General features: G+C 38.3%; 1 protein-coding gene and 1 pseudogene across 1 annotated transcript; one reads left to right on the forward strand and one right to left on the reverse strand.

Annotated features, from left to right (window-relative positions):
• Positions 1-1,768: 1,768 nt before the first annotated feature.
• Positions 1,769-5,856, forward strand: LOC137936216 (probable receptor-like protein kinase At4g39110). Its single transcript, XM_068780785.1, has 4 exons — positions 1,769-1,828; positions 1,947-1,985; positions 3,355-5,693; positions 5,778-5,856. The coding sequence occupies exons 1-4, from the start codon at positions 1,769-1,771 to the stop codon at positions 5,854-5,856; spliced, it is 2,517 nt and encodes an 838-aa protein (XP_068636886.1).
• A 470-nt stretch (positions 5,857-6,326) lies between these two features.
• Positions 6,327-8,450, reverse strand: LOC137936217 (large ribosomal subunit protein uL29-like; annotated as a pseudogene).
• Positions 8,451-12,891: the final 4,441 nt, after the last annotated feature.

Consider the following 12,891-nt stretch of genomic DNA (forward strand, 5'->3'; position numbering starts at 1 on the left):
AATACTTAAAAAATAAGTTCTAGAACATTTAAACAACTAAACATAAATAAAAGACTAACATAACTAAAACACCTTTAACTGAGACTCTTCTGTGAAACTTCCTTCTATGAAACTCTTATTAGATTCCACCATATTAATTATGGTCTATAAGGCTTCTTACAATCAAAGTCATGTAAGACTCCTTCATACCTGATCTTCAATACTCCCCCCTCAAATTGGAATTTATAACTTCACCTTGCAATGAAAATGATTTTTGGTTTTCAATTTTATTTTGCAAAAAAAATTCTTTATAGATACAAAAACTTCAACTTTATGTGTAAGTTGTCAAGAGGCTGACCAATACAACCTAAAAGACTAGTTGTTTAAGAGCGGAAAGCCAACCTAATCAAGAGAGGTGGACCAAAACAACCTCTGACACCCACCCCGCTCCTTACCGCTCCACGCGGGATTCAAAGGCAGGACTTGCCGGACCTGACTCTGATACCATGTCAAGAGGCTGGCCAATACAACCTAAAAGATTAGTCATTTAAGTGCAGAAAGCCAACCTAATCAAGAGAGGTGGACTGGAACCATCTTTATGTATAAATTTCATCTTTTGTACTCCCCATTTAATGAATAATTTGGTCACATAAAAATCACCACAATATGTGGAACAAAATACCTATTTCGTGTACTTCTTCCTTTACTTCTCCCCTTCAAGAAATGGATAAAAAGGACATAGAGACCCAGCTTGGACAAAACACAATCTAGGTGAAGAAAATCACTCTTAACCGTACGACAAAACTCTATATACTAGTCAAAATGGTTAAAATTTATCGCACACTTCACTCAATTTTAAAGACAGAAAACTGCCACATTTTAGGGCGAAGAGATTACTCAACTTTTAAGGGTAGTTCAAACACAAATCACCTCTTGGGTGAAGAACCAAAGACATAACTCAACCTAGATGTTGGGCACACTCCTATACTTTTTAGGTTGTGGGTCTAGGCATTGCTCTGAAGTGATAAAAACCAGAAGATGACGATAAACTAAAGAAATATTAGGGGAGAACAACTTTAATGTGCAAGAGGCGACTATGCAATACTCACACTTCCAAAGTGACATTTTTTTATTTTTTATTTTTAAAACTAGATGAAACAATACTTAATAAACTTGACCAAGTATAACCTTTTTTTGGGTGACCACAATTTTTGGAGTTAACTATGCCGAAGATACATAACCAAGTATCAAAAACACAAAACTTTAAAACAACATTGAAGTTAGATATTGCACACTTGGTATGAGCACATTATGGAGGGATTAAGTTTGACCCAAACTCTCTGATTAGAAGAAAATTTTGATTAAAAAACTTAGATTTTAGGAGAAAATGAAACTCAATTCATGTTACTACATGGAGAGATAATAGGAAAAAAAAAGATATTTTGGACATAACTGACCTTTGGCACTTCTGATATTGGTATCTCCAAAAATATTGTTCAGAATCACAAAAGGTTTGTTTCTAAATAATATATACTCAAAGACCTTTAAGTTTTATATTTAATTTGACATAAAAAGATTCTTTCTTGAATCTTATGACCTCTGGATTGTTTTTGTTCAACTTAACCCTTGCCGACTCTAATGCAAATATCTCCTTAAATATAGATCAGATTTACATAAAAATTTACTCCTTTTGAAACTAGACTTAGGTACCTTTCATCCAAGTATAATATTTTATCATAAAAATACTTATTTAGAAAGAATTAATCTGATTGATTTCAGACTTTGTAAAATGGCCAAACTGAGTATTGTTTCTTCTTTGGCCAACATGACCATTGACCCTTGCAAAATTGTTATCTCCCTCTAGAAAACTTAGATTGAAATTTGGTTTGATAAGGTAGAAAATATACTTACATATATTTCTTTTGACATATAAATTCTTGTTCTTGATGGCTTAAAATGACTCAAAGATTGCAGCTCTCTGTTGTCGTTCGAACCTCTCTAATAGTTTGACATTTATTGCTTCAAATATAGATTTCTCTTTCTAGAAAACTCAGATTACCAAGATTTATTTTACAATGAAAACTAGAATAAAAGATATTTACATAAATATATAATTTGAAATATGAAAATTTCCATATGGAGGTGTGAACACCAAGAAAACAACAAGTACTAGGATATGAAAGAAAGAAAAAATATAGAATACGAAGTTAAACCACTAAAGATGATAGATAGAAAAAGGATCATTTACCTTTGTGGGTTGACCGAGTCAACTCATAAAATTCACTCTGATACCATGTTGAATTTCTAAACGAAAGAAATACTCCATTGACTAGTTGTAATTTGAGTACATAAGCCTCTATTTATAATAGAGGAAACAAGTAGAATTCAATTAAAATTAAACTACATTTGTCCCAGTTATACCCAAAGTCAAACACTTAAAGATAAGTCATGAAATAATTAAATAACTAAGCATAAATAAAAAATTAATACAACTAAAACACCTTTAACTGAGACTCTTCTGTGAAACCTCCTTCCATGAGATTCTTCTTAGACTCCACCATATTAATTTTGGCTCTACGAAGCTTCTTACTGTGAGTGTCATGTAAGACTCTTCCATACCGACTCTTCAATAATGCCTAAGTGGCACTCTATTGTATTTTGATTTTGGTGGTGGCCCGAATCAATTGACTTCATCTTGACCGTTGATATGTAAAAGAGTTTGTAATACATGTAAACACTCTTTATTTACTTGATGTGTAGTGCATGATCACGCTCTTTCTCAAATCAAAATATGATCTTCTTTCGAAGCCAACCGAGAAGAGGAGAGACTCAGAGAAGGTTCCAATTGTACGGTGAGCAGCTGAAGAACACAGAAGCCTGCGGCCTTTCTCCTTTGCCGTCGACGGCAGGGGTAGAACCACCAATGGCGATTCCGGCATTCTCTTATTACTATTTACAAGTGCGAAAGACGGAAGATCTTAAAGACACCTAGACGATTCCAAGTTCGTGAGCTAGCTTCCCGTGTCCGACAAGTTTGACCCAGTCCGCCATGAGCGTCGGAGACGGGAGGCTTCCAATTGGTCTCCAAGTCCTAAACTCCGTAACTAATTCCTACCCCACGATTAGTGGAGGAGGATGTCGGTTATATGCTGATGGGAATTTGCGAGAGAAAGACCGTATATTGAGGGCGCCTAAATAATCTAATTTGGTTGATGGCGAACACCCATTTGGAGGAACGCCGGAGATCGCAAAGAACCCAGAGGGGATCCGACCCCTTTCCTCCCTAATATGAAGAAGAAAATGGGGTCCCTTCCCCTTGTTCTTTCCCGGTTACTGTTCCTCTTACCTCTCCTCTTCGTCGTTCGTTCCGTCCCGTTCGTCCCTCCGGACAACTATCTCGTTGACTGTGGCGCCGTCAGCAATGTCAATGTTCTCGATGGTCGCCTTTTCAAGTCTGACGGGGAGACTGCCCCTCTTCTCTCCGCCAAGGACGAGATCAGCGTCTCCGTTCCCGCCGATGAAGATAGCAGCTTATTGCCAATCTATCTCACCGCAAGGCTATTCAGTCAGGACGCCATCTATTCCTTCCCTGTCTCCGTGGTCGGATGGCATTGGGTCCGTCTCCATTTCTACCCGATGAACAACACGGAATTTGATCTTACACGTGCTGTCTTCTCCGTCTCTACTGACGACTTCGTCCTCCTCCACAGCTTCAACGTCGATGACGGCTCTTCCTGGTTAGTTAAGGAGTACCTGCTCAACGTCACCAGCGAGAAGTTCTCCCTCTTCTTCTCCCCCATGAGGAACTCCGTTGCATTCATCAACGCCATTGAATTTGTTTCCGCCCCTGACAACCTCATCGTCGACGTCGCCACCACCGTCGCCCCTATCGCAGAGTTCTCCGGCCTCTCTACCAGCGCGTACCAGACAGCTCACCGGGTTAACGTCGGTGGACCAGTGATCACGGCTCAAAATGACTCTCTTGGCCGTACTTGGGGTACAGACACGCAGTATCGCTCGGGGAACTCCACTGGCAAGATCATCTCCGTCTCGCCCAACATTATAAAGTACCCGGAGGGGTTCTCGCCCTTGATCGCACCCAACTGGATCTACGCCTCCGCAGTCGAGATGGCAGATGCGCAAGTCACCAAGCCAAACTTCAACATAACTTGGAACCTCGACGTAGATCCCGCATTCGGCTACATGGTCCGTCTCCATTTCTGCGACATAGTGAGCAAGTCGTTGAACGATCTCTACTTCAACGTCTATCTCAACGGAAAAATGGCCATTTCCGGCCTTGACTTATCCACAATCACGTCGGACTTGGCGGTGCCGTACTATAAAGACTTTGTTCTCAACGCATCCATGGTCTCCGATAAAATCACGGTTCAGGTCGGACCGATGAACGAGAACACGGGGAAAATAAACGCCATATTGAACGGGATGGAGCTTTTGAAGATCAGTAATAAGGTGGGTAGCCTGGATGGAGAGTTCGGCGTCGACGGCAGGTCGGAGTCAGGTGCATCGAGTCGAGGCACCGTCGCGGCGGTGGGGTTCGCCATGATGTTCGGAGCTTTCGCTGGCCTTGGTGCAATGGTTTTCAAGTGGTCCAAGAGACCTCAAGGTTGGGAGAAGAGGAATAGTTTCTCTTCATGGTTGCTCCCTGTCCACACCGGTCAGTCGACCTTCATGACCAGTAAGGGATCTTGCGTGGGTTCACACAAGAGCGCAATGAATTTCTACTCTTCCACCCTTGGTCTCGGCCGGTACTTCTCCTTCTCCGAGTTGCAAGATGCGACCAAAAACTTCGACGAGAAGGCCGTGATCGGTGTGGGAGGATTCGGTAATGTCTACCTGGGTGAGATAGTGGACGGTACCAAGGTTGCTGTGAAGCGCGGGAACCCTCAATCTGAACAGGGCATAACAGAGTTTCAAACGGAGATTCAGATGTTGTCCAAGCTCAGACACCGGCACTTGGTCTCCTTGATTGGTTACTGCGACGAGAACTCGGAGATGATTCTGGTGTACGAGTACATGTCTAATGGGCCGTTCAGAGATCATCTCTACGGGAAAGACCTGTCAAAGTACATGTCATGGAAACAACGGCTGGAGATATGCATAGGCGCTGCCCGAGGGCTCCATTACCTCCACACGGGAGCGGCGCAGGGAATCATCCACCGCGACGTGAAGACGACCAATATCTTGTTGGACGAGAACTTTGTTGCAAAGGTGGCTGACTTCGGTCTGTCGAAGAACGCACCGACGATGGAGCAGACCCATGTCAGTACCGCAGTGAAAGGGAGTTTCGGGTACCTTGATCCGGAGTATTTCCGGCGGCAGCAGCTAACGGACAAGTCCGATGTCTACTCCTTCGGAGTGGTACTGTTGGAAGCTTTGTGCGCCAGGCCGGCAATCAATCCGGCGCTACCAAGAGAGCAGGTGAACCTGGCGGAATGGGCAATGCAATGGAAGAGGAAGGGGCTGCTGGAGAAGATCGTTGATTCTCACCTGGTGGGCGATATCAACCTCGACTCGATGAAGAAGCTCGCAGAGGCCGCAGAGAAATGTTTAGCGGAGCATGGAGTGGACAGGCCATCCATGGGAGACGTGCTGTGGAACCTCGAGTATGCTCTGCAGCTCCAGGAGACAGCTCTTCAAGCCAAAAGCGAGGAAGACAAATCCTTATTGCCAGCCACCATCACAGCCACCCCCGTCGAGCCTACCCCTGCACCTCAGCTGTCGCCGGATACAGATTCGGATGAAGAAGACAATCGCGCTGCTAATCATCGAGTGCCCCCCGCGCCTGTGGTAGAGAATTCAGGCACAGCAGTTGCAAACGAACTGTTCAGTCAACTTGGTGGGATTAAGGGGAGGTAGAGACCATTTCAAGTCATCGAGTGTCTGATTCTATCCTTAACCAAACCGTCAAAAGACGCCGATGATGCAGAAGAAGAAGAAGAAGAAAACGACTGGAGAGTGAGCTTCAAGAGAGAAATCATTGATGTTTGTGTTTGATGATGGTTTCTCTCACCTAGTACCGAATCTGAGCTTGTATGACTTGGGTGTTCTTTATAATAGAATTAAGTTATCAGTACATGTATTAACAGAAATGAGATTGACAGGCAAATCCCTGAGCTGATGATCATCTTGCACAGTCACAGGTGATTCATCGGAAGAGAGTAACCCTAGTGAATTTTCCTCAATTTTCCTGCAGCAACCATGATACAGATAGCTTTTAATCTGTTCTTCCTTAGGTGATGCTAACAACTATCAGATTTCTCCCAATATTGAAACCATAAATAAATACTACGTGTGATTCGTTCTTCAAATGCATAAATCCACACACAAAGCAATTAATTGGTTCTATATTGTGGTCATAACAAAATATTTACAAGATTGATGTTTCGACTCTCCACCTCGGCGGTCCAAGCCCTCCTAAGCAGCAATGTAAACAATTTCTTTGAATTTTCACATCATAATACCCAAGACAAACAGGGGCTACCTTTGACGAGAGAGAACACAGCTAGTGGAAAATTCACCTACCCCAGGTGTTATATATCGACCAAATATGCAATCAATCAAAAGCTAGATTAGTACAAAAGTGAAAATATTTACAACAGCATAGAATGCTCAGGTGACTGGTCGTTAACAGGGTTCCTCAAATAAGAGACAACGAACTTGCAAAAATTCCTCTCCTAATCTACTGCAGCTGCAAATCTTAGACCTCCATAGCCTATTTTCTCTCTGGGAAGCACATCTCTTTTCTTCTCCCTCTGTCTTAAGTGATGCCTGAAATTTCAGCAACTATCATCAGGATGCATGATACACAAAAGTAAAGGGAAACAAAATGTAATGAAGTTATGTGGCAGATACAGAAGCCACATTTGCAGACACATTCAGCAGACAGCACAGACGGGCACATATTTTGACAAACAGTTTCCAGTCAGTTCACAATTTCCAGTTAGCTAGTTAAGCATATTTTTCATAATCCCATTATCACTGGATCAGTCACAATAATAACTCCCAACGATGTTTAAAAGCAGAGTGACACCAAAAACAAAAAACTTCAGGTGCCAAAAGAACTTCCTTACTGACCCCTTTTCATTGAATACCCCTTACCTAACCTCAGTATCACCATTACCAGCAATAGACACAAAAATTAGCTGTTTATGTGATCAAAGAAGAATCCCAGGCTCTTTTCTCTCTACTAGCATCTTCCCAGATTTCATGGTTTCTTTATTCAGAGATTCAGTTTGAGATGCACACATTTCTTTTTAACACCTATATTCACATTTCAGTACATTCACAGGTTATTGTTTGCTTCATAAGTTCTTTGCTCGTTTTTATTGGTTCTAGCATCTTCCCAGATTTCATGAGCTCTTTTTTGAGAGATTCAGTTTGAAATGCTCACGTTTCTGTTTAACACCTATATTCACATTTCAGTTCATCCATGGGTTCTTGTTTGATTCATTATTTAATCTTGACATGCCTTCATGATTTAATCTTGACATGCACTCCTTAATTTCACAAATTTAATGTTGTGAATGGTTAAATTGTTACTCAAATTTCACAAATGACAATTTCTCATTGGTTCTAGCTACTTTTGCAATCACATGCACCTTAATACTGAAACTTACAGTAAAACTGGCACATAAAACTCTCGACTAGGACAAGTTTAAATCATAAAGGCATAAAACAACCAAAGTAAGAAACAGTAAAACATAAAGAAGGAAGATAAAATGTATATTATAACCTGATGCTTGGTGAGGCGACGCCTGATAACATGGGTTTTCTTTGGACGAAGATCCAATGGAAGAAATTTCTTCTTGCTGTTAGCTTCTCTCAATGCAGCTTTCTGTTTCTGAGAGATAACCGTAAGAACACGAGCACTAGAGAGCCTTACAACCTTGCTGGAACAACACAGAGAATTAGCAAGCACAAAAAGTCTGTCAATGGCAAATTAAAGCATTTGCTTATCTACTAACAGAAACATAATTAACATTTTTGAGAGCTTGTTTAGGGCACCACCAGTAACTTTGGCCACTCGAAGCAAGGCGAGCTCAGCCTTCAGCTCCTTGAGCTGGCTGAGCAGCTCGGTTTTTTACTTGGTGAGAAGCTCATGGACCTTGATCCTCGCTGCAATAAAGCATGTTAGATAAGAAGGCGCTATACCAGTGCCAATTTGATAACACAGGGTCCAGAATGCAATGTTCACCAGGGGAAACTAAGCGACCCATAAAATTTTTGAAGCATTTTCACATTTTTTTAAACACACCCATAAAATAAATCAAAGATAAGAATAAGGAAGGACAATAAAACCCAAAAAAAAAAAAAAAAAACAACTTATTTCAAGTCAGCAAGTAGGTATACGAGTATAGAAACCCAAACCATCAAAGAAGTAAGACATCCAACGGAATAGCAGAGTTTGTGAAAAGAATTACAGGGATATAGCAACAGATAACAGCAATCATGACATTAGAAACCTTGATTAACCCTAAGATCTTAAAAGGAAGACGCCTGTAGAGTTGAGTGATGAGATCACCAAGGACCTAAGAGTCCAGCAAACCCAGAAACATCGCATAAATCAAAGAAAACGACACGACAAAATGATGCCAAAGCACAACCAAGATGAAAGAAAACTCTACTCTAACACCAACACTACACTCTTGTAACTCATAGAAAAAATTGACAAAAACATACAGAAGCAAGCCAATCTGAGAAAGTGGGGAAAAAACTGGACAAGAAGCAACGGAAACCTAAACGAATGAGGCTACCGCAGCCAAATCAAACACAAAAGTGATACTTTTTTCGCTCCTAGAAAATACTTTTCCTAGTCAAAATATTTTTTCCATAGGAAAAGGTTTTCTTGTGGAAAAATATGTGTGGCTTTTCTGTGAATTTTTTTCCCTTAATTAAGTTTTCTCATGGAATTAAGTTCCTATTGAGAAAGAATTTAATTCCTTTGTCAATGAAATTTATCACATCCATTACACTAGGATTTTTATAGTAATTCACCGTCACAATTTCAGATCGCTAGTGTACTACTAGGGAACTCTTTTCCTGTATAACATCTATAGCTTTGAATCTCATTGGTTCCTTTACAAATTTGCCCAAAACACTTCGAGACTTACGACCAACTACTCTAGGTATAACTACCTAGGCCCACCAAGGAATTTACAACAAAACAGTAAGTCAACCTACATCGATTGAGTTAAGAGCAAGAATATCTTGCTTTAGAACACCTTAAAAGGCATATATACAATATCAAAATAGTGATAAAGTTACACAAAAGAATCCTAGGTGAAATCATCAACCTGATTATCGATAATATTGTAGATATAAAATAATTAACACTAAATAAAATATAAGTTTTGAATTGAAAATAAAAGTTCATATAAATAATAAGCAAAACTTCAAATAACTTTAAGGTAGTATTCAAGATATATGAAATTCAAATGCAAAAAAAACGTAGTTCAAAGATTGAATTGAGACTCCAATCATAATCCGAGCCATTTCAAACCACTTGGATATGACTGAGAAGGCTTGGAATTTTAATGGATGAAGTTGTTGTTTAGGCTAGAAAAGACTTGGGTATTTATAGGACAAAATATAAGTTAAAAAACTAGTCATAGCAAAACTCAAACTCATTCTTAGCTCTCATGAGAAAATCTTTGAAATAAAAAACCAATGCTACTTGTCATTTTGATTGGTGACTTGGATGATTTGAAGACCTATAGCCAAAGTTATGGTTTTTGGAACATCTTGAATTTCTATTTTTGTAGCCTGGGGTTGTGTTATTTGCTCTAAGGTCGACTCCTTTGTGCTTCAACAACTCCTTTGAGGCTTAGATCATCTATCTAAGTTGATCTCATATCTTCTATTTCCTGCAAGAAATGACCCTTTTTTAAGGGGTCAACTCCTTCCAGTCAAACAACTTCTGGCAGGGTTGAATCATTTCGAAGTAATCAACTCATGTTGAAGAGCATATATGGAAGAATCTTACAGTAGACTCATAGGAAGAGGTCTCACAAAAGATTCTTAATTAAAGGTGTTTTAGTTATGTTAATCTTTTATTTATATTTAGTTTTTCAATTATTCTTGGGCTTATCTTTTAATGTTTAAATTTGAATGTAACTGGGATAAGGGTAATTTAATTATAATTGCATTCTACTTGTTTCCTCTATTATAAATAAAGACTCATTGTACTCAATTTACAAGAAGTTAGTGAAGTATTTTTCTTTTTCATAAATTCAACTTGGTATCAAAGTGAGTTTTGTGAGTTGACTCGGTCAACCCAGAGAGATAATGTTATCCTTTTATGATCTATCATCTCTAGTAGTGTAGGTTCATATTCTATCTTTTTTCTTTCATTTATATCCCACTACCCATTGTTTTCTTGGCATTCCCACCTCCATATTAAAATTTTCATATTGCAAATTATTTATTTAAAGAAATATCTTCGAGTTTACTTTCCAACACAAAAATAAATTTTGGCAATCAAATTTTTCTACAAAGAGAAATTGATATTTGAAGAAGCCAAGGACAGACTGCAAGACAGGTTCGAGTAGTAGCACAAAGTTTCAAATTTTGAGGTATTTTATGCCTTAAAAATAAGACTTTATGTGGAGAATTATATGTCAAAAGATATATCTTTAAGTCTATTTTCTTACATAATAAACCAATTCTCAATTTGAGTTTTCTAGAGGGAGATATCAATATCGAAAGAGTCAATGGTTATGCTAGACAAAGAAGAAAAAACACTCAATTCAGCTAGGTTACAGAGTCCAAAATCTATCAAACTTTTTTCTCTCAAAAGAATTATATTTTATAAATACATATTATACTTGAATGAAATGTATCACAGTCTAGTTTCATAAGGAGAAAAATTCATGTCAATCTGATATATATGTAAGAAAATATTCACATTGGAGTAGGTCACCATCAAGCTACAGACTTACAAAAATAAAGAGATCATAACAGATTCCAGAACAAAACTTTTTATGTCAAATTAGCTATAAAATTAAAGCTCTTTGAGTCTAGTTTCTTAAGAAATAAATTTGTGGATCTAATATATATTGTTAGAGATATTGATGTTATAAGTACTAAAAGTCAGTCGTCGAGAAAATCTCTCCTTTTGCTTATTTTTTCTCCTATTATCTCTCCAAGAATCCTATTTTGTTACCCAAATTTCTCTTCTAATTAGATAGTTATGGTCAGAATTACTCACTCCATGATGTGTTTGTTCAAGGTATGCAAAAAATTTATGCTTCAATGTTGTTTTCAAGTTTTGTGTTTTTGTTACTTGGTTGTGTATTTTACGCATTGTCGACTCCAAAAATAGTGGTCACCACCCCAAAAAAATTATACTTAGTCAAATTTATTAAGATCTACTTTTATAGTCTCCCCTTGTTTTTAAAAAAAAATGTCATATTCTAGATTCTTTTGGAAGTATGAGTGTTGCATAGTCGCCCCCTTCTAGTTAAAATTATTCTCCTCTAGTATTTCTTCAATTTATCATCTCATGTTTTCATCACTTCAAAGCAATGTCTAGACTCACTACTTAGAAAGTATAGAAGTGTGCTCAACATCTAACTTGAGTAAAGTCTTGTATTCTTCATCCAAAAAGTGATTTGTATTTGATCTACCCTTAAAAAATGATTAATCTCTTTGTTAAGCTCTAAAGTTGGGTTATTTTTCTGCCTTTAAAATTGAGGGGAGTGTGTTTCAGACTATGACCATTTTGATTGGTGTACGGAGCTTTGAAGTACGACTAAAAGCGACTTTCTTCTCCCATATTGTTTTTTGTCGAAGATGGGTTTCTATGTCCTTTTATCCTCAACTTGAGGGGGAGAAGTAGAAGAAGTACAAGAAAGAGGTAGTTTGTTCCACAAGTTGTGGTAATTTTTATGTGACTAAAGTATTCAAGAAAGGGAGAGAACAAATGATGAAGATTTAACTTCTATGAAAAAAAACTAGCCAAAGAAGATTGAAGACTAATTTATTTTTTCATTGCAAGTTAAAGCTATAAACTCCGGCTTAAGGGGAGAGGGGGGGTTGAAGGGCATATATGAAAGTGTCTTACACGAGTCTCACTGGAGGAGGTCTCACAGAAGAGTATGAGTTAAAGGTGTTTTAGTTATATTAGTCTTATATTTATGTTCAGTTGCTCAATTATTCTAGGACTTATTGTTTAGTGTTTAACTTTAGTTGTAACTGGGATAAACGTAGTTTAATTGTAATTGGATTCTATTTATTTCCTCTATTATAAATAAAGACTCATTGTACTCAAATTACAACAAGTTAGTGAAGTATTTCTTTTTTTCTAGAAATTCAAGAACCCATATACCCTTGCTCTTCCCACAAGGGTTGACTCCTTAACAAAATTTACTCTAACTTGTGTTCAATTCCTTGTTTCTTGTAGCTAATTGTATGGGGTCAACTCCTCCCAGGTATTTTGAAGAGATATGATTTGGAAATTAGAACTTTTGAGCTTTGACTTTCGCTTGTATGCTTGATTTCTTGTGCACTTGTTCGACTCCATATGGATGCTTGTAGCTAATTGTATAGGGTCAATTCCTCCCAGGTATTTTGAAGAGATATGATTTGGAAATTAGAGCTTTTGAGCTTTGACTTTTGATTGTATGCTTGATTCCTTATGCACTTGCTCGACTCCATATGGATGTACTCAACTGCATATGAGTATAAACTCAACTCCAGCCATTGCTCGTAACAATTTTTCAAAAAATATTTTTACTATTTTTTGTATATATTAAACTACAGTGTAATGTGCTCAAGTCCATATGATTTGGGCTTGACTTTTTTTCTTAAAGTGTTAGAACTTTGAAATTTTGAATTGCACTAGCTTCATCTAGCTTATGGGCTCGACTCCTTTGGTGTGGAGTTGACTTCATC

This window comes from Aristolochia californica, unplaced genomic scaffold, assembly GCF_029961685.1.
Source record: "Aristolochia californica isolate CCGP_79_NKW_82.1479 unplaced genomic scaffold, dmAriCali1.0.hap1 SCAF_7, whole genome shotgun sequence".
Lineage (NCBI taxonomy): Eukaryota > Viridiplantae > Streptophyta > Magnoliopsida > Piperales > Aristolochiaceae > Aristolochia > Aristolochia californica.

Excerpts from the sequence above, each read along its gene's own strand:
- LOC137936216 (XM_068780785.1), top strand. The coding sequence starts at position 1,769 with ATGGCCAAACTGAGTATTGTTTCTTCTTTGGCCAACATGACCATTGAC. Across the intron at positions 1,829-1,946 it reads CCATTGACCCTTGCAAAATT|ATTGCAGCTCTCTGTTGTCG; the intron begins GTTATCTCCCTC and ends AATGACTCAAAG. Across the intron at positions 1,986-3,354 it reads GTTCGAACCTCTCTAATAGT|TTCGTCCCTCCGGACAACTA; the intron begins TTGACATTTATT and ends CGTTCCGTCCCG.